This window comes from Styela clava, chromosome 10, assembly GCF_964204865.1.
Source record: "Styela clava chromosome 10, kaStyClav1.hap1.2, whole genome shotgun sequence".
Classification (NCBI taxonomy): domain Eukaryota; kingdom Metazoa; phylum Chordata; class Ascidiacea; order Stolidobranchia; family Styelidae; genus Styela; species Styela clava.
In genome coordinates this window covers 13,505,427-13,530,316 of record NC_135259.1, presented here as the reverse complement: position 1 = coordinate 13,530,316, position 24,890 = coordinate 13,505,427, and the positions used below count along the sequence as shown (strand labels likewise).

The window sequence follows — 24,890 nt, the reverse complement described above, 5'->3', positions numbered from 1 at the left end:
TGCCGCTAAGAGTTGAAGACTGTTGCAGAAACTTCAGCGGAACCTGGGCAATTAGTTGCTTCAAATTACATGATCAACGCATTCGCTTTTATAAATGTTTATATTTCCACAAGTTAATTTTCGCAACCACTTAATTCCGAAGAGCTAGCCTGGCTGCATTAGTCAAACAGAAAAGACAACAAGTTATGAAGACTCGGCGTTTTTAAGGAGGTAAAAGAGCAATGAAAACGTCATAACGATTAATTATTAGAGACATCTCTGACAATGAGAAGTGAAGCTCCAGTTACACAAAGACCATTCACAAAAAATGTGCTGCTCGAGTCAAATCAGTAACCACTTTGAACTGGGGTTTAATTGCGTATAACCGATCTTCGCTCACACCACAAGGGCACTTCGTGACAAACGATTCCCGAAATGGTCACTGCCTGCCACAGGCTCACCCACCCAAAGTCATTTGTATGCGAGACTACAAGGTGTTATAAGTGATATTGCTCTGGGGCTTTATTATTCATAACCAATCAGCTAACACAGCCAACGAAAACTGTAAACTAAGTCTACAGCACTTGATTACACTACAACAAAAATTACTTGAACTTTAGCCTATATGTGGGTTCTAATTTTTTTCCAAAACCATGATGGTAGTAGCCTTCATCCGTCACAAAGGCGTCTACCAAATTTCCTCCGCCATAAGATGTTTGCGTAACAAAAGCAAGTCTGGAATCCGGCGCCTTGAGTGAAGCGGGTAGAAGTAGGTGACAGTAAGCTACTTATGGCAAGACCCGTAATGCTTGGCTCATCGGTCCAAAGGATGGATGTTTGCCAAAGATTGGGTGTTGAAAATATTGAGTGCGAACAATTGTTACAAAGCCGTTTCCGTATTGTTGATTGGTCACTATTACGGAAATAAAAAATGAATAAGCCGGGAAGATGTTTGCGGTAGACATACATCGGCCTATTTATTGAATTACCTTGCCCGAAAGTCAGCTCGCTATATGTATTGTATATGAAATTTTGAAGGTACAATTTCATCCTGATCAATTCCTACCTGGAAGTGGTAACACGAGCATGTTGTAGAAATATTTTTTGTACGCGGCGCAATAGTTATCACATGACTCTCAAAGCTGGGATACTATTTCTTACAAAATGCAGAATAAAGTCAGTGTGCAACACGTCAATTATTGGAGTCATTTGACACAATCAAATAGATATTTTCAAACTGTGAGAAAATATATATTTCAGATTTTTAGTCGAAAGTATTTTCGCAGTCCCGAGGTTTGGAGACCAACTGAAATCTCAATTCAGCCTACAATGACTCTCCTGTTAAAAACTATTAATAAAGCTCCCATACAACAGTACCTGAGAGTGATTTCAGCCTGGCAGATTCGGCGCCGTTTTGTCAGAAATTAAACGACAAAAGGTGATATGTTGCTATCGAGACCTTTTTGTCTGGGTGGAAAGGGGGTATTGAGTAACAAACCGAGTTCACATTTTCCGTCTAAATAACATCTCTCATTGTCGAATCCCACGAAAATGAATAATTTTTATATAGGCTACCTATATAAATATATAACCTATTAGAGGGACACCGACATGGTGATACACATCTCCGGTCGGCTTCCACTCCCAAGTGGCAGCACATGAAACTTTTTTTTACAGTTCATCATTGCCGACCACATGATATGGGAACCACCACCCTGTAGTGACGACATATTACTGTTGGGACGTTGTAGGTAGGTCGACCGCAGACACTGGCTCTGGGCAAGGTTGCCAATACTTAACAATTGATATGCAATACAGCAGTAATATCGGATAATTAGCTGTATTGCCGAGTTAGGCAGGCACTTTTAGGCTGGAGTATAGCCAAAAACTTACAGAATTCCCCAGTTCTGGATGTAAAATGACACAAATACCACAGACATCTCCAACGAGATACGCTGAGATGCAACTATTGTTAGCAGTTACACAAAAAAAATCTAGTGTTGATTTAGCTGTATGGGTTTACGATTTCAAAACTAATATTTTGAGATCGGCTTCACATTATCTCTCTGACAAGTGCCATAACATCTTGGCAACATTGAGCTTGCGTGACTTTTTATCTCCCAACTAGACTATGAGCTTTGAGTCTTTCAAGCGTATAAAAGTTCGTAGCAACAGCCACAGGACAATCTGATTTGACATACAACATCTCTAGTTCACAAACAGAGTAGGAAAGTAGGTAGGTGACCCTTGATGAACTGCGATGCAACAATAAGAATAATAATCTTTAATAGATCGTGAATAGTAGTAATATCATATCATCATCATATAGTAATAAGAATGACGACCCTCTTCTAAAAAGAAGAGAAGTATAGCACTGTATATACTTATTTTTGCATCTAAAATTACGACAATTACACTGATCCATATGGAGCCTTAATTGAACAGTGGGATGCACAGAAACAGAAGAATATATTATACTACGACAAAAACAAAGTAGTTTCGAAGCTTCGCGATAGTAGAACGGAACATGAAAATAAATATCAATGTAACATTTCCATTCTCTTAAAAGATTCTCGACGGTCACGAGTCACGACCTGCTCGGAGAGGAGAGGGGTAATAAAAAGACTATCTAGCAATTGTAAATGAGTTACAAGTAGATCCTCTTTAGAAGAAGCCAATCAGCTATCAACCATTTTTTAAAATTTGTCGTTCCCACTCTTCATCATATCATACCCAAATAAAAACAAGCAAAAATAAAATAAATAAACATATCACATTTAGAATAAAAACCCAATTTTGTGAAGTCTAGTTACGAAACTTCTTGCATGATGTTAATGATATTTTCACTCAGATTTTTCATAGCCGAGCCGAGGTCAAATATCATTGTTAGCTATGCATGTACAGAAATGTGAAAATAGTCAGGTAAAACCTTATCATTTGATACATACAATCAAGGAATAATCGAGAGAAAATAGTAACTGGTATGTAAAAAAACAACAGAAAAGTAAAAGCATATCCATTAATTTATCATCAGGGGCGTGGCGTATATAAACTCACTACCCAACCAACACAGATTATATAAATTAATACTTTCACCCCTAAAACAGTGAAAACTTTAATAGAAATAATGAAGTGAAGCGAGCTAGATCTGGCCAGCATTTTTAACAAAGCCATGTATTTTACCAACGAACACCCTTTTCTGAATTCTCTAGTCGATTAAGAGAAATTTTTGAATTGCGGAAATACAAAAGATTTTCCGATCATAATACCACATCTAAAATATTGCTTGCAAAGATGCAGTTGGACTAATTTGCACACAATCAACGGCAATTACCTACCTTAATAAAAGACAACTAAAATTTGTCAGTATGCAAAGTTGAAAGGTCAATTTATTCATGAGGTATGCATTACACACATAATACCCTCGAATCCCCCCCCCCCCCCTGAGGAAAAAAGAAACCCGTCAAATTTCACAGCCTAAAGGTACATGCATAACCAATACTTTTATATCAAATTCATAGATAAGGTAAAGAACCAAAGAAAACTATCATTGAAAAGTTACAAACTGGCTTTAGAGAAAGCACAAATAGCAGAAAATAGGGGAGCGTCCGATGATTTTAAACTGTTCGCGAAAAAAAGGAGTTCGATAATCGATAAATAAAAAGGGATCTTAAAAACGCTCTATGAAATTCAAATTCCAAATACTCAAAAAATATGTTTAAATTGTTTTATAGATTCGTGAAGAAATTCATACAAGATTAAATATCGATTCAAAAAAACTGATCAACAAACCAGAAGTAGTTCAGTTCCTGAAATTTCCACCCAAGTTCCAAAGACATAATATGTTATTACTATTATTAAATATTTTCACAATGAATCATTGGACTAGACTTGAACTGATACTAATGAAAAGAAGTCTGATAAAAAAATCGTGATTAACAAAGAAATGGGGAAAACAAATAGATTCTCTAGGTAGAAGACACTGTCTTGACAACAGGGTAAGTATCCAAAGTTCATGAAAGAGTAGAAATAAAAATAAAATTATCGGCCCTGCCCAAAAATCCATCGAAAACTAGAATTGGCATTTGACAGGATGTAAGCTTTTAAATAATTTGTAGAACTGACCCGTGCTCAGTATAATCTGATCATTAAATTATGTGGCAGGAAAGCAGTAGTAATAGTTACTTTAACAAACAAACCGATCTAGAAAATTTGAAGAGCGGACCGAAAAATACAACCAGTACAGAGCGCAATGAGCATTATTTATTGTTTATACCACAGAGTGACAACTGAACTTTCAATAGACAGACGCTGTTATATCCATCAAAACATAACTATCTTTCAGCAAGAGAGTGTAAACCAAATTTAAGTAGCCACGAATAAATTACAAAGTACTGGGAAATCACTGCACCAATTATGAATGACGCTGCTCGAAAACCACGAAAATTAATTAGCGAGGCATTTATTTTACTCACTTGTTTACGTAAAAATATGGATGCAAATAGCCAAGAAACACAGCAGGTTTGAGTACGACTTAAATTTTTATGGTTTTTCAGCATAATTTGATAATTTGAAGGAACAACTATAGAATATAAGACTGCCCAGTAATGGATATCTCCAGTTAAAAAAGAAATTCGATCACAAGATTGACATTTCAAAAAAAAATAAGCACATATCAAGTTGAATTAGGATTTTTTTGATTCAAGCTTAAAAGCTAGTTGCATCCTATGATTACATAAACAAGTATGATACACATGTGGCCAGATAAAACCTGATTCCAATTTATGCAAAAACGTAAGTTTGTTTCGGATAGTAAATACGAATCTGTTTTACATGTCCGAACTTAAAATATTCTTGTTGCCACACGAATTGTAATATGGAAATATTTTCGAATGTTTACCTGTATACTGGATATTTCAAAACAAATTATTTCAACACACAACTGGTAGTAATCGATCAATCAATGGTAACAAATCACATCGTTGCAAATGAGGATTGGCAGACTTGCAGCGTCGGTCCGCCGGTCAAGTTGCAAAAAATAATGAATTTCCTAGCTTACATATTGGATTTAAATTTCTTTTATCTGGCTGGAGATAGAAAAATAAGTGAACCTCTAAATCGAAGCGAAAAATCAAAGATACATCAGTCTGTTTACGTACCGTTGTAGTCTGAGGGAGGCGAACCTCAGAGGAAAAATGTGAATTCCGTTTCACTTGCCGTCGAGACCGAGATAATAACTTGCATCGGTCTAAAATATTGATTGGAAAGAAAGAAAACAGGCTCTCGTGCGACCGTGCCTGGTGAAGTGGAGCTCTAATGTTCAGCCATTCTCATTATTTGAATGAACAAGCTTTCATTTTATATGTTTAAGTTAAAATGGAGGTGCCGTCATTCGGCGCCATTCGCTTGCGCCTTTCTTTCATCAGTGTCTCCTCTCAGGTTCATTTCATTTTCAATTCTCTTCCCCAGCATTTTGTTATTGTTGGACACAGACCCTTACTCGCGTCATTCGGCAAAGTTCGACTCACAACAGTTCGTATTGCCTTAAGTGCATACGCTGTATAATGTCTCGACAGTCATTGAACACCCTACGGATGTTCTCAGTGTCCACTGCGCATGTGAAGTGCGGATAGCAATAGTGGCGACTTTCTCCTGATTGGCTTAATCGCTGCAATAAGAAAAGACTGTGTTACAACAAACCAAGCATCAGTTAAATAACTAAAAACAATATGGAAAAACCTACCAACCTAATATTATAATCATGGATAACTAAAAGAAACAAAGTGACCCCCAAAAAATATATAACCCATAACTTTTTTTAATTTTACAAAAATGAAGAAAATTTATTTAATACTCTAACTTGTGTTTGTGCATGATTGTGCCTAAAAGTTTCAGCAATCTAGGAAGTTTTGCACAACATTTACATTCTCTCTAGAACAGGGGTGCGCAACAGGTGACCCGTGCTCACAACCTTTTCTGCCAAGCCCTTGTCAACCCTCCGATTCAAGCATAAAATACTAATCTGACAGTTTATTTTTATTAAAAAGGCGCTCACATGGATCTTTCGTCAATATGCCCTGTGCCTATATTACCAAAAGGGTAAGCGGTAGCCGCATTCTTGCCTTTCCCGTGGCGCTCTGGTTGTCACCAATTTTTTAATTTGTTGTGTACATGGAAAATTTTATTTTTTTGTGTGGCCCAGCTAGATGTCCGAAGTTGGTTATATGGCCCACAGACAAAAAATGTTGCACACCCCTACTCTATCACATATTCCAAATGACCTGGGTTCTATTGTTTTGGGGCCACCCATAGCTTGCAGTAATACCTAGGGAATAATTTTTAATATATATTGTTGCAGTTGTTACACTCATCTCATATAATATCACAAATATATTTTTTTTAACGTTATTACGTTAATAGTATGGTAAATTGGCATAGCTGTAAATGTTAACATTTTAACATTTTTGTGTTTTGAAATTTTGAACTGTTCAACTACCGTTTATTCCCAATGATGGAAAAATTTAAGAATCTAATGCACAAACTTACCAAAAATTCATCACGAATAAAATACTTTGCTCGAGTAACGTTCTGATCCTCGTTGCCATCGGGTGTCGCTGGAAGTAGATAGAGTTTTGAGTTATGAACGAACGGTATACTATAGACTAAAATGTAATGTGCCTACTAAGACACACACAGATACATTGCTTAAAAATCCTTTTTCAAGTCTCAACTAGGCTATTATTATCATTCAAGGCGAGCCAAGTGATGTTCAGATTGATTACATTTAGTACAACTGATCTTGAATTGAAATTATGATGAACAAAAAATTTTAAATACAAACTACCATATTTCAGAGACTTGAGAGATGAGGCATTTTATTTTTACTACTGATTCAACTTTAATAAAACAGGAGAGAGCACTAATGAAACAAAGAGATTTCCAAATAATTAGCAAGTTTTTTTCCTACAAAATTTTTATCATTTGCTTAGTAATATTATGCAATATAAAATCAGGCATAACATACTAAACCAACTGGATAGATGGCATAAAGTTTTCTAATTTACAGCCATTAATTTTGCAACAAGAGTTTGAGAAACACCAGCAGCGGAAGCGTTATACATAAGCCTGCAGAACATGATTTGTGTCGACATCACGAGTACTTGGAAGAGAAGAATGAATAATTCATCTGCATTGTGTAGACTATGCCGTAAATTGTCATGCCCCTCAGAATTGTCCTTAATTCTAAATCTATTTTTAGCACGCTTGCAGCATTTAACTGAATGCGCAAACTAAATTTTCCCTTTCTAAAAATAGAACATGTTGTAGCATGGCTTGATAGAAGAGGAAAATATTGAATGGTTCAGCCAAGTACAATAGCTACTTTGTAATATCATGAATTGACCATCATAACTTAATATCAGATGTATGCACAAATGTGCTGATGGTTTAAAATGATGTCATCCGTGGTTTGTCTCTATATAAAGACTGAAAATGTTTATTGTAACTTATAAAATTTGCTATTAATAAAACTCCCCATACTTTTATATCCTTATTTGTTACATATTCTATACGAGTACAGGTATCCATATTTGAATAGTTTAGTAACCTAGCCTTTTGATTCTTTTTTATGTCAAAAAATCTGAAAACGACCTACTGTGAATAAACATTACGACAAATATTGAGGTTTACATGTTAAAATTAAGCATTAATTCAAATACACATTGGTATGTCTACTGAGAAATTCAGCACTTCAAAATGCAGAAGTACTAGCTAAGAATGGCATCACCAACCGAAGCTTCAAATATTTGACAAATCAGATCTTCTGAAGTATGCGCGCCAAGATGGCGCACAACCTGAACTCAGAGTTCAGGTTGTGCGACATCTTGGTGCGCATACTTCAGGAGTGCCGACAAATCTGTATAGGAAATACAGTAGACATAAATGACAAAAAAATAGATAGGACTTACCGTCATTAGGGATGCGATACGGTGCGAAATCAGGAAAATAATGTTCTAGGACAGACCTGCCGGCAAGAACTTTTTCTGTTAGCAGGTCTTGTTTGTTAAGGAATAGGATAACGGATATCGTCCGTAACCACCTGGAAAAAATAAAATAAAAATCAGTCCTCACAGAATAACAGCCACAATTGTTTGATCACAATTTCCAATGGGACATCTTAATAATCTCCAGTAGAAGATCATAGATAATGCTTTATATTTTCCCCCTGTTCTGCCAAAGCTTAAGCAATACATGATTGCACAATCTATAAATAGCCGATATAACAAATATTCTTGTGTGAGATTGAATAGAAATAAAATATATTAACACTTCATTGACGATTTGATTATCTACTATTTACAGAATTTAATATGTTAATCTGGCATATAACACCTTTCTTCCGATTCAATGACTTAAAACAACGAGAAAAAAGTCCCTGCTGTATTCCTGGTGATTCAAAAATTGATAATAAATATCTAATCATAATTTCTCGAAATTTGAATGAAATATCTCAGAAGCGGCAAAAGATTAAAAAAAAAAAAGGGGGAAAATTATTAAATTATTATCTCAGCAAAACACCGTCAATTCAGTGCAACCTACAATAACTCAAGTATATAGTTTTAGCTAGCTGGGGAAATTTCATGAATATTGATTAGGTCAAAACATTGACCTCGTAGTTAGAAGGGAATAAAAAGCAATCTGCAATTGCAGCTCAGCAACAAATGTTGAGAAATAACAAAACAACTTTCAATATAAAGGAATCTTGACTCAACCCCAATATGAAAATTATAGCTAGGTGTACGGTAATTTGCTGGCAAATCTGTAATGATTTTGCACTAAATATGGAAATAGCATAACTGGTGAAATGTAGTCATAACTTCATGAAGAATATAGTATGAAGAACATGTAACTACTTCAAAGCTTTGATGATTATGGTGCTTCATCTTATTAATAATCACGCTTGATAGTACTATTGGTTTCATATGGTTAAATTTTATACGGCGTACTTAATTTCATTTTTTCGTCAAACCAGGATCGGAACTACCAGGTACTGATATGTAGAAGGCTACTTTGTTATCTAGTTAACATAGTTTAATCGTTTGCAACAAGTGACAATGCTTCACCATTACACGCTTTTATATGATGTCTAAGTGTGCTCAATCAGTTTACCAGCCGAAGAAGCAACATATTATAAAATCAAACGCTAAAACCATTTCGAGTATGCATTCTGGTGTTATTAACAGAAAAATACAATTGTATGACGCTTTTCATTGTTATAGAAAAAAATGCTTGATATATCACTGGCATAATAATATTCATTAATTGCCAATTTTCGAAAATATTTTGACGTATTTACTAAACAAAAATAACTCAGCTCATTAAATAACAGTAATGATTCCAAGGCTGCTTTGATATTTATCGTTATTTGTATAAACTATATATATATATATTGAAAATGTTTTGGAGGATAGAATGATTTAATTTTATAGGTATTCAAAACAGTAAGAATGCATACAATATTACAGTTATATTTACTAAATAATACGATAATAGAATACAAGTATACAAAATCAATTCACACAAAGCCACAAATATTGTTTACCACGTCAAGTTGCCCACAAATTAAATATGTGTGATTGTGCCTCTGAATTTCCAACCCTTGGGACTATATGATAAAAAATACTAATGGATAGGAATCCTTCCTCTTAATAAATTCGGTTTCAATATGACCAAAGGACGAAGAACAACAATCTATAACTTATTTTAAATGTGAATAAACACATAGGCCAAGCTATATCCAAAGTCAGCACTGAAATAATTTCAAATATTTCATTGGCTGTTGAATAGGTAGATGCTATACAAGGAAGTAGTATGAAATGAATCAGAGGTACGTTGGTTCGTGATGGTTCAAACTGGCATAGATGATATAAATAATATTGTTATCTGCATATATATTCATAAAAAAGTACAAAAATGATGAAGCGGGATGTCCTGAATTATCACCAGTATCCTGAACTACTTTGAAGCGATTATTCAATTTGTTATTTTGCATATTAAATTTTCGAATCAAGCTTCAAACAGTAATAAAACAATGTTAAAACGATTTAAACAAGTTCCTTTTCAAATATGTAATATTCTGAATTTTTTTTTCGATTAATAATTATTGAATGATTTATTGTGAAACAAATGTCATCTCAATATTTTAACACTGAAAAAGTCTATAAATCTTGACAAATACATAAAAACCATATACACTGTTAATGTCTATATTCATTGAGGAAATACCACATTTATGGAATTAGGCTTTCAAATATAAAAGCCTTCCAGCTGGATTAGTCACAGTAGATATATGTAGCACATAAACTGTGATCTTACACGACAATAGCAAACTGTTAAATATATAATAAATTAAATTAGTTATATAATTAAACTGACATGTAGGCTCCTCTGTTATATTATTAAGTAGATAAAGGGCATGCCAAATTACCAAAGCCAGAAAGTTTAAATAAATCTAGCGAATTGAAGTGATATTTGAAATTGATTTTGGACATTCAAATTAGTTATATAGAGAGTTATTTGATGGCCTAAAATAAATGAAGCCGGGATGTATCTAGTCAATAAACATATCTGAGATTAAAACATATCTGGACAAGACAATTTGATTACAAATTCTGAGACACAATGCAATAGTGAGTGTACATTGTAGACTACTGCCTAAAGAAAACATCTTCTTCTCTCCTTTTTATGGGATTACACGGCCCAGTGAAAAAGAGAGAAAATGGAAAGAAAACGAGAGTGACGGCGGGCATCTTTCTTTCTCTCTTTATTAAATATGAGAGAGCAAGAACGTGACTGCCTGTTAAAAATGCCGAGAGAGAGAGAGAGAGAAAGTGGAACTTATTTATGTAGGCCGTGCTATTTATAGTTCCAAATCTATTTATAGCACAACGATTGTATACATTGAGACAAGCTTACATATTCTCACTCTCTCAATTTTTTATATTAAAGAAATAAACGGGAGAACATGAAATTAAGCAGGTGCGGGTGGGAGGAAGCTATCTTCGTTAAGGTAATTTTTATGGTTGCTGGTTGGGCGGGACGCCCGCTCTTTCGTGCAGGTGAAATAAATGAAATTGTGGTGAGACATTTGCAAGCGAAACAAAGCCAGTAACTAAAAATAGCGGCTATGTTGCCATAGTAAGGCATGTAATATTGTTGCCAATTGTCATTAAAATATGGTCGAATTCTTTGTATATTATGCCAGTTATACTATACAATTGGGAACATTTGTAAGTAACCCTATTTTACTTTCCATTTAATAATATACTTTTTATATGATCCTGGCAAGTAGATGGACGTTTAGTACAATGCCCTATGAGTACATGTGTGTATATTTTGTATTCAAGCAACAATAAGTACTCTTAAAATTGAGATGGGATATTCACAAATTGCTACTATGAATGAAACACCAAATATATAATTTTGCATGAAATTTTGTTTTTTCAGACAGCACTTTGGTCAAAGCGTCATGATTAATATAATAATGTTCAATGTTTACTATTATACTTTGCTGTATGCAACAGAAATTATATTATTTCAGTGTATATTCCAACAAAATATTCAAGCAAAATTTAGATAGTGTGCTCGTCACAGTTATAGTTGTGTTGTTCATTAATTAGTTATGTTGTTCATAAAATCGATTACATCCGATAAACTGAAATGAATGTTATATATATATATGTTATTTTTCTGGTATGCCCCAAGATTCTGATCAGCCTTGCTTACGACCTTCGCAATAAATGGCTACTACATTTAAACGTGAGAGTCCTGTGACGAAAATCGCTAAAATTTTGCCGTTCATTTCTAAACTACACTTAAAAAACCTTTGACAAAATAATCTCAACTGCACACATTACTAACAAAATAAATAAGTTGTATCAATTCTAGCTATAACAAGGCCTATTCTTGTAGAATTATTTTCAACTTCAATTAGGCGAATGGTAGCAAATGCAATTTGAATAACTGCTACTAACCTGTTATTCCATATGTTCTTGAATAAGTCGAGTGCCTCCTTGAGGCGATTTTGGCTTGGATCTTCCCGTAATACCATGTCATAACTGCTGCTGGCCACCACAAAAATAATTGCAGTAACCTCTGTAAAATGAATATGGTTCAATTAAAAATAGCTAATTCCTGAAGATTTTGATATTTTGAATAAAGAGATAGTAGGCATATGGATCATAAAGCTTTATGTACCCTTTTTTAGAGTTCGTTCAAAGCAAATATTCACTCTAAGCACAGTAAAGGGCGGCAGCTAGAACGCAGATTGCCAAGATATACTGAAAACTATATGGAATTGTGGTGTTGCAATACACACCCGTAAATACCAATTGAAGCAGGACTAGGAGCAATTTGAGTTAATACAATGAGGATAACAGTATGGTTAAGAAAGCCTTCTAACCGAAGATTTGAAATTGGAAGTAGGAACTAATATATGGGTACATACAAATAGTCTTATAAACGAGCATCACCAGCTTGCAAATACAAGGTGTTGAGATTGACATGTGATGCCATAGTTAATTCTAGTGATTTAACCATAAAAGAGAAATGATTTATCACATCATTTATGTTTGAAGGACTGATAGTCAGGGATATCCAAAAAAAATTAAATATTTGAATACATTCGAATTTCAGTAATAAAAAGTTTAGGATATCTTTAATTTGAATATAAGAGATTTCAAGCCACCAGACAAGCACATATCTCACAACTCACAAGTATGATATCTCAACTGATAACAAACAACACAAAGCAATGACCTTACATAATTTAAGTCGTTTTGGGTATTATCAATATGAAGATATATTGATGTATATAATATTCCACATAGCCTCGCTCCCAATTTAGAATGTTTTACGATATTCCATGTTTGAAAATATTTTTTCAGAATGTATTCGGAATAGTGGAATATTTGGTTTCGGCCACCGCGAGTCCCTGATAGTCATATAATATTAATAGAACAAAATCCTTATCAAACTGGGCCACCATTTTATTATCGAAAAAAAAATTCTCGAATTCTCTCCTTGTGAAAAAGAGAGAGGGGGTAACGGATGATAATCTAGGTGTGAAACAGTTCCTTGCATGCAAGCTGTGTTAATCTGAAAACATCGGTTAACAACCTTTTTACTGGAAATCTGTCCATACTGTTACCATTTGAAAATGAAATCAATATCAGATTACAGATGTGTACTTTGTTCTAAAAATAAACTTAAGCAAATTTGAAGACAACATTCTACTGAAATCTGTCCTTGAAATGCCGAAATGATATATTGGTTTTTTGTTAGACAGACCAGCTAATATGTTACATCCTGCATTTAAACTCTGGTGACACCATCAATTTAAATTACACATGGCCTGGTATGGGACATTGAAAATGCACACAGCGATGCAATAAATCGGGCATGTGCAAGGTCAAGGTCAGTATTGCACAAAGTTTTGCAAGCGCACTAGTGAGTTTGCTGGCGTCTTTGGATTTTGATTCATTGACGATTCTGCCATGTAATGAAATAGTTTCATACTATTCAAAACATACTATTCGTACTAAGGTTTCTATAACATTGAAACCCAGGGATAATTTAGATAACATTTGTTCGAATAACTCTAATTTTTAGTTGAAATAAACCAACTATTGGTAATAATGTAGCCCTTTATAGATGTGGCAAAGTATATTCAACAAATATCAGTGTAACAGGGTTGGGTAACGGTATCTTGAAACGTTGAAACAGTCGTACAAAAATTATGTAAGATTGGTTTAAGATTTTGAAAAAATAAAAAATGTTACGCAACCATAGACAACCTTTAAATACCCCACCTATTTTGCTAACTACCTACTATAAATAAAAGTTTTAAAAAAAGTTAATAACTCCATAATACAACTGAGTTTCAATTTACAAATGGCATATGTTATAGCATGAACATGCTGTTACAATTCGATAGCAACAACATACCATTGAAGCATTGTATCCATTTCCTTCTTTCGTCTCTCTGTCCTCCCACGTCAAACATACTGAAAAATACAGAGTAGGTGAAATGAGTATTGATTGCAAAATGCAAATGGTACTGTACACAATAGGATGTAGGTTATTGTAATGTAAATAATGGAGGTGGGACTGAAAAAATAACGAGGATTTGTGGTTAGATGACCAAATTTCTTTTCAATACTGCTTAGGTTGAGACTTACGTACGAATCATTTTCACGAAATTTCAAGTTATGAACTGAAAATTATCAATTTGATAATTAAAATTAAAATCTTTATTAACAATGCTCATTCATGCTTTCTACTATGAACAAGGCCTCGAGCATGTGATATCCAACATATGCACGAAGCTACTATTATTTGAAAAACGGCATTTTTCCTGTTAGATATATCCTACCCATTATACTACACCCTGATGACATGGGATTTAACCCAAAGAATTTCAAATTGACGATTTCCTGAGAAACTTTTCATTCTTGTTTTCAATTGAAATTACGATATTTCCAGATTTTAGAATAAATATTTATCATGCAATTTCCTATAAAGAAAGTGAAGTACAGAAAAACATAAATAACTACTCAACAGATGAAGCCTTGGCAAAACATCCCAAACTTCAAAATATAAAGTAAAAATGTTAGGAATATAACATATTGCAATTTAGAATTTATTATATAACTTAACATAATATTCTTGATTTCACTGCGTAAAAAAGATGCAAATTTAACAAAAAAAAAGTATTCTGAATATCATTTGCAAAATGAAAAATATATTTATGAAAACAGATTTAGGTTTCGTTTGGGGATATTTTAGAAATATGCATAATGTAGTATACTTATATTCTGTTATCTCAGCGATTACTATTTTTGTAACAGGTATGCAAAGGTTAAAATTTTTTTTGATGGCGATGTGTTTTTTCAGATCATCTGATCTGATGTGAACTGTATGTAGGTAAATACCGTCTGGTGAAAATATCAACGCTCGTTTCGAATTTAATATCAAATATCTCAAATATCAGAGAAAAGAAAATTACTGTGCTATTTATAGAAATATGATCTTTGGAAGCAGAACTGATTCTACCGCTAGAAGTTAATTTGATCCAAAAGAAGTTGAACCGGCTAAACTATTTTAGCCATCTCTTTTAGCTAGTCAAATTGAAAGCTACCAATTTGGATTTAAAATGAGAGAGGTGATACAGTATGTCATAGATAAAATAAGTTAAATCCGTCATGAATTGACAAACCAATCATTCGACATTAAAGGTCAAGGGTTAAACTTATCCAATGCCCACCACTTTACCCATAATGCAATAAAATAGGTGATGATGCCGCACTGGAAAGATTCCGTTCTTCCAAACTATATTAGCTTTTTATATCTTTTTCGGGGCAAACCCGTATACAGTAAATATGTCATCTGATGTGGTTATTAATATTTATAATCCTAATTTCGCACTTTATTACCACCTAGAAAACTTTTATTTTGATTCGATAAAGCAAATAAATTCTTGTTAAATCTCAAATTTTCACTAGAAGGTTAACTCAAATCCTGGAAATTTGCTTCTGGGCATGTATATTTTAGAAAGTGAAAGCTTAAATTTCAATACTATTACAAGAAAAAATAAAAATCTATCAAGAATTAATTTGACTTTTTTTGAAATCATAATCGAACTGGCATTCACTTGATATCAATCACACATGGACATTTAATTTCTTCATGGATCGTATGTGTGGTAAATAAACAGTAAAATTATATGCTAACTTTAATACTGCTGTATTACATTATTGAATTCAATTTATCTGATTTTTTAACGAAACTATAAATCAAGAATCATATTCCAATTTTTCATTAATTATTAACATTACCCCTTACATAACATCACTGGATGATTGTCCAGACTACAAAGCCTACTTCAGAGTAAACGCATGAATATTTAGTATCCATTATAGTATCATCAAAATTAAAAAAAAAAATCAAAGTCAAAGTACGAATAAATTAATTTTTTTGGCATTCTCAACTGCTAAGCAACCAATTTGCCGAATTCTGCTGCTAAACCTTATCACCTAGGATATCCCACCCAAAATGCAGCAAATCTGCAACCTATTTTTGGTTAAAAAAACATCAAATAAACTTACTGGAATTTAACTCTTTCGACATTAAACTTGGTTTCAAAAATTCCTCTTGTCAAAACACGACATCTGAGGAGATCCTGCAAAATAATTGAGAAGAAATTGAAAACGAGTGAGAATTGTTGAGTGAGTATTGGGATTTTCTGCAATAAAATTTAAAATGAATTGTAAATGAGTGAATTGTAAATTAGTGAGTATAAGGAACATAGCATATGTTCTGGATGAGCGCAGGATTTTCATGCAAAAACCGAAAGATATTTCGCTTGAAAATTTTTGCCAGCCCTGCAAAATCCACAGTATTACCAAATTTTATATTGTAAAATTTAACGTCCATATAAATTTCACAAGAAAACATGAAGTTTGACAGAATTGACAGAATTTTGATTATTTGAATTAGTTCAAATATCACTTCTACAAATGGCAACAAATACGAATTATGTTTTATCCACCAAATTCATGAGACATCTCTGACAAAATTTCTTAATAGAATAATGCTTTGTCAGTGTTTAAACAGTATGCATATATGAAAGCCCCATTTTTGATTCATAAAAATAAAGTCTTCGGTCAGAAAAAAATTGTCATCTCTAATATAGAAACTCCCATTCACCAATATTTATTAAGAGTAACAAAAAGGATTGAAGGTTTGGGTGTTTGCTGAAGCCAGGTTTTTAATTTATGATCCACGTTTACAGAATATAATACATTATTTCTGGTAATATTGACATAGTCTCGTAAAACGGTATATCAGCTAACATTATAAAATCGCCCCGGCCTTCACATCACCTCACCAAGTAAACAGAGCACCGTTCTATTATTATATCAAAAAAATTATGACAATATGACACAGGTTCGCCACTCACTCCAGAATAACATGATTATGGAAACTTTGAATAAATGTGCTAGAATTGCACATAATAAATGTCACAAATTACTAACTTAAAAGGATTTACGATTCCAATAAAAGGGTGAATATTGAAATTTGGATAATTATAGCACTTTCAGGAAAATTTATACGTATTTATGAATGTCGTGGAGTGGGTCCATGACCGAAGCCCTTCACAAAGTACCATTTGCTTTTTTTCTTTGCGTACACTGCATTTCTTCTTTGCTTTCGCTTGTTATCTTTGTACCATTACACACAGCGCATAACCGATGGAAATACATTAATAAAAATAAAACTGGGTATTTTCATAGAAGAGCAGTTTTGGAAGTCTTTCAAGATGGTCATGGATCATAAAAGTGTGAGAGCCACTGAAATAAACCGTGAGAGCCACTGAAATAAACCGTAATCTCGTTGAAAAAAAAAAGGCAAAGATTATATAAAAAACGTACTTCCTATCATTTTCATTTCTAAATTTGTGTAATTCCATTTCCAAAAATTCATTGATATATCAATGTGGGAGGGCCAGTATAATAATAGCGCACCATAAACTGAGTAAATAAACTCCTTAACTGGTCGATAAAAATTTAAAAATAGAAACATACAACATCTATTCTCGGAAATGATAAGCTTATTAAAGCCTGGAATATGGGAATATTTCCAATGAACAGTTCACCATAAAAAATTGTTTGACTAAGGTCCTTTATTCTACATTGTCTCAAGTCGTAAAATCTTCAATGGATATTTCGAATAGCTTTAACAATTCAGAAAGGTCCTTTCCTCCCAAAAGCATCAGAACGTTTTGAAGTGAACATAGTAAATGAAAACGCAGGAAATTAAAAAAATGAGCACAATATGGACCGATGTTGAATTTCGTTAGAAGGCTATTACTTTTATTTTTTTAAATTGTCCACTGGTTCTCTATTTTATCTATGGATTTGATGTTTCATTTTAATCTACAACAAAAATATTTTTACTGATGTATTTCCGAAAAAAGTAGACAAAGAAGTAAATATTCTTACAAATTATTAAGAAACGAGTTTCAAATCATAAACACCGGATAGTGAGTGATATTTCGAGCAATTCATAATAGTCAACACACCTCAATAAATTATCAGTTTATTTATTAATATATATTCAATAACTGAAACGTTCGGTTCATAATATCCAAAATAATAGACTCTGAAAATACACATTTCCAGTAATAACAAGTGCACCTTCATGTTATGTTATCATTTATAAATTATGTTGAATTTAAAACAAAACGAGGCCTTGTACTCATTGTACAGTATGCATAACCGAGTTCTAAATATATCGTTTAGTTACTTATTAAACAGTTCGTCTATACCGGTACTATGGTATATCAAATGTCTATTTATAGCATGGTATACAAAACAGTCATTGAAATTATGCTGTAATGCAGAATAAGATTGCGAAAGCCCGATCCAGTGATGAAACAAGCTTCCGTATGCTCGTTTTAACTTTGATTGGTGCTTGTTATATTGTGATACAATGACGCAAGGTTCCTGGCTGACTGATGAAATTCACGCTACAAAATATTGTGATACGCAACTCAACTTCCTTAATTGACTAATTACTGTAGATTGTAGCAATCGCTATAATCTACCACAAATATTATAAAATATACGTCAAACATCTATATTCTGAAATCTCCACATTTGAAAATATTGCATTAAAAAGTGAATAGCATATATAAAATGATTTTAAGATGGATGCTATATGCTGTGGCGGAACTCCAAAGTTCAAATTTGGAAAACACAATGAATAAACATAATTACCTGATTTGTAGGTGAATAGCTTTTAGATCTTATGATCTCAACTTTATCTAGAAAGCTGTAAAGATAATAAAAAAAAATTAAGATTAATGCAAAAATATATATATAAGTTAAAAATACGAGTTGGAAGTCAATGACCAAGTTAACAATATATAACACCATATTGACAGTAACTTCGACTCCATTAGATACAAGGGTCCATTGGATTGTGACCAAAGACCACTTATCGAGGACTTCAACCCAACAAAAGGGTGAAACCTGAGAAAACTGTTTGAGAAAAAATAAGGAAAAAATATATTTTCAAACATTGAAATACGTACTGTGCTGAATGTTGCTCAAATTTTTTTTCAAAAAAACATTTTTTTAAAAGCATCTACATAATTCATTGTTGAAATCTCAGCGTTCGCCCTTATGTTTTGAAATCAATGTTATACTTACCGTTTTAACTGATTTAGAACAATTTTTTATCCAAATTAGAAATATTTTATCTTCTTAGCCTCAAACAAAAAATTACTATGGGTACTTTAAACCCACAGTGCATGGAAAAATCTCGGTCAGAAATTGTTTTTTTGCAGGCTATGTAATCAAGTAAAAAAATCATGAGAATAAAATGAAGCAGACTACGCGTTGCAAACGTTTTTCTTAATCGAATCTTTACATGCAAAGAGTCAAAAATTTATCATTAAATATAAAACATTGCTTAGATAAAGTTGAATAAATGATATAACACAAGATTCTAAGGTTAGACACTTACTATTTTGCGCAGTCAATTAACTGATATTCGTTACTCCGCTCGAAACATTTTTGTACTCCTTCGTCTGACCATAGACTCTGGACTTTATCAAAGAAACTCTGAAAAAAATGCCATAATAAATAATAGAGCAATAAAAAGCCGAGTAATATCAAAAAAAATCTTAATTCATTGAAAATATAGTTGGTAAATTTAATATATCCCATTGGATAAATAGCTCAGACCAATGGACGCCATTTTATGAGGAGTTATAGGGAAAATATGGAAACCGATTTCTGAAGTAGTTTAACTTGTTATACATCAATTTTCAAACTTCTATTATCAAAACGTAAATGGAAGAGTTTTAGTATTACTCTCAGACTCAAACCCTTCTATCAATCAACGGAAAAAAATCGACTGCATCGAGTCATTTTTACTTTCATATTATCGTGCTATATCAGCTTGCAGTACTTCTTGGTTTAAATCTGTTTAGCATAATCCGCCCTGATTTATCATAAATCATACTAGCCAATCAAATGTACAAAGCATGAGATTGATCTATAGATATACAGACAATATAATTCTTTCACAAACAGTAGCAAATTCAGACAAAACAAGATCCAGAGCCCTCGACAAAACTGAAAATGGTTTGCAATACAAGATTTATAACTTGCGACAAAGTGAATGCAAGCAGTGTACATAGTCATTATTGAATACTTCATTATAATAATATTACTATCACTAATAACCATTTCGAACCAGGCATTAAGGCACTAAGAAAATAAATCATATTTGATGTGAAATTGCCAAGAATATTTTAAAACCATCAGTTTCAGATGGAAACATCTAAATAGGATGGAAACTTATTTTGCTGTTGATAAAGTCTGAAAGTGATTTCAGCCCACTGGTAAACGTCCCAAAAAGAAATCGACTATCGCTAGGCTTGGTATGCCAGTATATATTTAATAGCAAAAAACCAGCCAGTTCATGGATGTTTTCCGAGCATTGACTTCCTTGTTTACTTCCGTATTATTGGCTAATTAATCAGCAAGACACAAAAGTGAATTAGCAATCACAATTTAGCAGTCGCTTAGACACCTTTGGCATGGTTGTAACAATTGCCTCATTTTAGATCAAAATGGTTTGAAACACATAAACCAGTGTATAGGTGCCAAGTCATGTAACCACTCTTAAAATAAGCATCAAAAATTTTGCTATGTTAAAGTATAAGAAGAAATTTCCTGGGGTCAAAGGTCGGGAAACATTCATTGGAAACAACGCTGGCAACAATAGCTGGCACCTGTATTGCTATTTGAATACCATAGCTTAAATATAGAAGAATTAATGAATCCCACACTGCTTATGAGCGAATCAAAAGGTTTTATATCTCCTAGCCCTATACCCTCTTACTACAAAACTAAATTTTTGCACTGAATAGACTGGTGCATTTGTACCGCATTCGGTACATACATCATTAAAGTCTTCTTCTTCTTTAAAATTAACCGAAGTTGTGAGAATGTAATCGACATAAGGTTCATTTTCACTATTTTTCAATTCCACTGGAGGGGTTAGAGTTTTCATTGCACCGGTTACCGCCTGCAAAATAAAATAGTAAAAAAAATGAAAAATGGTCATTTGGGAAGAGAGATTTATCTGGTAAAGTCACTTATTATAAATTAGAATCTAACTCAATAAATATTGTTCATTCTAAAAAAAAAGAACATACAAAATAGCTAAGATTGATTCAAATCCATTTCAATTTTGAAAAAATGTTCGATAAAGTAACGAATAACGATCAAATTCAGAATAAAAATGATTTCATAGAAACGTCAGCTCACAAAATATTGGATTTTTCTAAAAACAAAAAGAATGGAGACATACCACCATGGCATCACGAATATTTTTCTTGATGTCCAACATCTTTTGCCTCTTTTCTCTAAAAAAAAAATTGTATAAAATATTAAAAAAATAAAAAGGTATGAAACGATTTCAAAGGAAAAACACAATAGGAGCTTAGAAAACCGAAATGTATAAAGTGTAAAAATTAGCCATCGAAATCTTATCCAATTTAATCATTTTAAATTCAAAAACCCCATCGAATTTTGGATGACGCTCCTGTGCCAACAACTGATTTTGCTTATGCAATTGCATTCTAAACTACAAACTCATTACTATGATAACTACAGTCATAAATCATGGGTTACAATTTCTGAGTTACTTTTTCCGACCCCCTTATGAATTTGGTGAACATATAGGTAATATAATGTTAATAATCACTAATTGGAATACGTACTCTTCGTTGAAGCCACCATCAACATGAAGAATTCGCATTTGTTTCACAATAGTACTCTTCCCCGACTCGCCAGCACCTGAAATATTTTGAAAAATTCATTGAAAAAACAGTAATATTATCATGCCATCAGAAAAAGTAGCATGTCATATAATAAGAATTATCGCCAAATAAACTGAATATTTTTTCTAATGTTGTTGTGATGAATATGTAGGCTATATGTGGAATACCTGTATAAAGCAGATACTGGTATTCAGAAAACTCCTTTATAATGTGAAAATTTTAGATTTTTAAAAATTCAAAATTATTTTATTAGTAGAAGCTGAAAATAAAAATCCTGATGATTTTACCAAGCAAAAGTAGACGATGAGTACTTCTGTATTCTTGTTTATCCTTATTAATACGATCGTTAATTTGTTTATTAATAAATTTTGGATTGTTAACGTCATCAGGACTGCCCCGGGGTCGAGAGCAGCACCACCCCATCATCGTGCCGGCGAGCTATGAGGTTTCTGGAAAAAAAGATAATTGGAACATTGATAAAAAGCAAGTTTATACTAGGATAGCGGTGTGAAGTATTGACAACCATGACAAGACAGTTTACCCAATGACCAATTCATGGCTTAAAAAAAATTTCACATGATATTCTGTATTACTCGTAAAATGTGAAATTTCCTATCTTTGATTATGATCATCTCTAAATATTCGATTCAGCCTGGAAATCTCTAAGCAGTCGCTAATTTAATTCAAAAAACAAAAGCTAAAATAATAAATTTATAATAATCAATATGAATTGTTCTTAACAAGATATTTGCTATACCCTTCACTTAATTAGAAACCAGAAAATGACCTCCTACTAATCTTTACCAAATCCAAATGAAAAAAAAAACACTGAATGAATCGGGGAAAAAATAAAATAAATATTTCAATAGAGCAAGTAAAAGTGGGTGTTCTTCTCTAATCAAAGCGTAAAAAAACAAATAGGGAATGAGAGTTCCATGAATAAACATGAAATGAGACTGTCAAAATCTAACCTTGGACAACAACATATTCAAACGCAAATCACAAAATGAAATTCTAATCAAAATTGTGATGACTTGTATCTACAGCAGCATATCATAAAAGTGCAAAATAAAACTAGAATACTGGATAACAAAAAACTTCCATCCCAAATTCTACATTACAAGTCTGTCCTTTGACGCTTCCTACCTAATGACTTTTTGTATCATCAGTATATGATGAAGTTAAACCAAAGCTAGCTATATATATAGTAACTAACAATCTTGAGTACGGAATAATATATTCTCAATTGTTCTAAACCAATGTCATTATATAAAAGTGCGATGACGTCATATAAAAAATTCATTAAAAATTTAAAAAGGTCTATTGCAAGGTGTTCCTTTCTCCCTGTTAATACCACAAGAATATAGATGAATAGTAATCAATTCGACGCATAAAGCCACTTCAACTGATAAAAGTATAGTATTATTATCCCAGCCTCTGTGCGATAATTTTGTCACACATCTGCTGCCTGTTACTCTCACTTCTGGATTTATATAACAAAATACCATTGTATTGTTTCTAGCAACATCTCTCTAAAATGTCCGTTTTGGCGGCTTTTCACAAGGTTCAAAAAAAGTGAAAACTGAATGCAATCAAAGTTGATTATATTTTATCTAGTAAAATTTTGGAATTCCAAGCAACGGGTTGATATTGGCCGAGTAGGACTAAATTAGGTTTTCACTTTAACCTGTATTTTTTTAGCAACTGGCCCTCATGCACACTGATTTGTACAATTTTTCTGCTTATCGAGACAATCAATGATCAGAACATCAAAAATGCATCGAATATTCTAATACATTCAAAATTAGTTATGTTTTATATTATTATTCCTTGGTTTTACAAATAATTTGATTAGCAAAATTTTCATTTAAAGTAAATTAGATCATTGAAGTGCTTCTTTTACACATATTGATCTAGTTTCCATTATCAATTGAAACAATACAAAACCCCCATCCTATGTCATATTAATTTCAGTGCCTAACCAACGAGGAAGGACATATAAATATCAGTCACTCCAAAAACGCATACTTTTCCATTGAAATTCTGATTATCTGTAAAAAATTTTCGATATACTTTCCTAAATAAGTCAATTTAGAATCTAGCGTGCTGAACATGATTATTGATCTTCTTAAATATCAAACTATGAAACAAGTTTAAGAGGTTATCCCAACAATTCCTAAATGACAGTGACTTACCGTTATGAATATGGAAAACATCTGAAGTTGAATCTAAAAATAAATAATTTTTATATCATATTACTGCCTCGGTTTATCATAATGTTATTTTAGGGTCTATATTAGATACGAGTTTCGTAAGCATTAGATCGAAACGCTGTCTCAGTGAAATTAAAGTGTGATTTTCATTAGGTATCACAGCTTGTAAAACAATTTTGAGCATTAGAATTTAGAAAACATATTTTCTTTAAAAAAAAATCTGAACAGAGCCCCTCAAAACTTGCTTGTAAAATTACTTATTCGGAGCAGAAACTCAACACTGTATAGTATACCACCTACCCTTAACGACTTCAGTTCACTTGTTCTCTGGTCACAGTGATTTTGAGCTTCAAGCACAAGTAGAGAATTGGAGATGAACCGTCACAAGAGATCTCTGGCGATCTTCTGCTACTATGAAATCGTGGCTTTTCTTTTGATTAATCCCGATCCATAATATGTGCATATTCAACCATGGTATTTATCCAAGAAAAAACGCAAAACAATGAACTGCCAATGCAGTACGTTAACTGATTGGTATGGTATTTCCAAATGCTGGCCTACTGCTCTACAACAAAAAAAAATAGGAAACAGTGTAAATTCTAGTCTGATCTGACACATTTGTTTTCACTCTGGTAAGATTCCCAGTTCCGATATTCCTCGGTTAGGGCTGAGAGGAATAAAATTTCCAAAGTTTTTGGGAATGTTTTCAGTAGAGGCTGGATGACATGATTTAATTATTTGCTAAAATTAAGGTTACAGGTTTCTAGTTCCCAAATAGTATA

The 24,890-nt window shown here is 32.8% G+C and overlaps 1 protein-coding gene across 1 annotated transcript; it reads right to left on the bottom strand.

Annotated features, from left to right (window-relative positions):
• Positions 1-3,218: 3,218 nt before the first annotated feature.
• Positions 3,219-24,684, bottom strand: LOC120338525 (guanine nucleotide-binding protein G(s) subunit alpha-like). The gene is made up of 14 exons (XM_039406544.2): positions 24,409-24,684; positions 24,091-24,123; positions 22,183-22,344; positions 21,836-21,911; positions 21,424-21,478; positions 21,013-21,138; positions 19,567-19,664; positions 18,816-18,870; positions 16,143-16,216; positions 13,984-14,042; positions 12,012-12,132; positions 7,947-8,077; positions 6,526-6,593; positions 3,219-5,647 (listed from the first exon to the last, which is right to left on the bottom strand). The coding sequence occupies exons 3-14, from the start codon at positions 22,319-22,321 to the stop codon at positions 5,504-5,506; spliced, it is 1,146 nt and encodes a 381-aa protein (XP_039262478.1). The 5' UTR covers positions 22,322-22,344; positions 24,091-24,123; positions 24,409-24,684; the 3' UTR covers positions 3,219-5,503.
• Between the last annotated feature and the right edge of the window lie 206 nt (positions 24,685-24,890).

What these genes read in the sequence shown, in the direction of transcription:
- LOC120338525 (XM_039406544.2), bottom strand. Translation starts at nt 22,321, where the DNA reads ATGATGGGGTGGTGCTGCTCTCGACCCCGGGGCAGTCCTGATGACGTT. An exon ending in TCATCGTCTACTTTTGCTTG is followed by an intron (nt 21,912 to 22,182) that starts GTAAAATCATCA and finishes AAAATATTTCAG; the next exon opens with GTGCTGGCGAGTCGGGGAAG. An exon ending in ATATTCGTGATGCCATGGTG is followed by an intron (nt 21,139 to 21,423) that starts GTATGTCTCCAT and finishes TTTATTTTGCAG; the next exon opens with GCGGTAACCGGTGCAATGAA.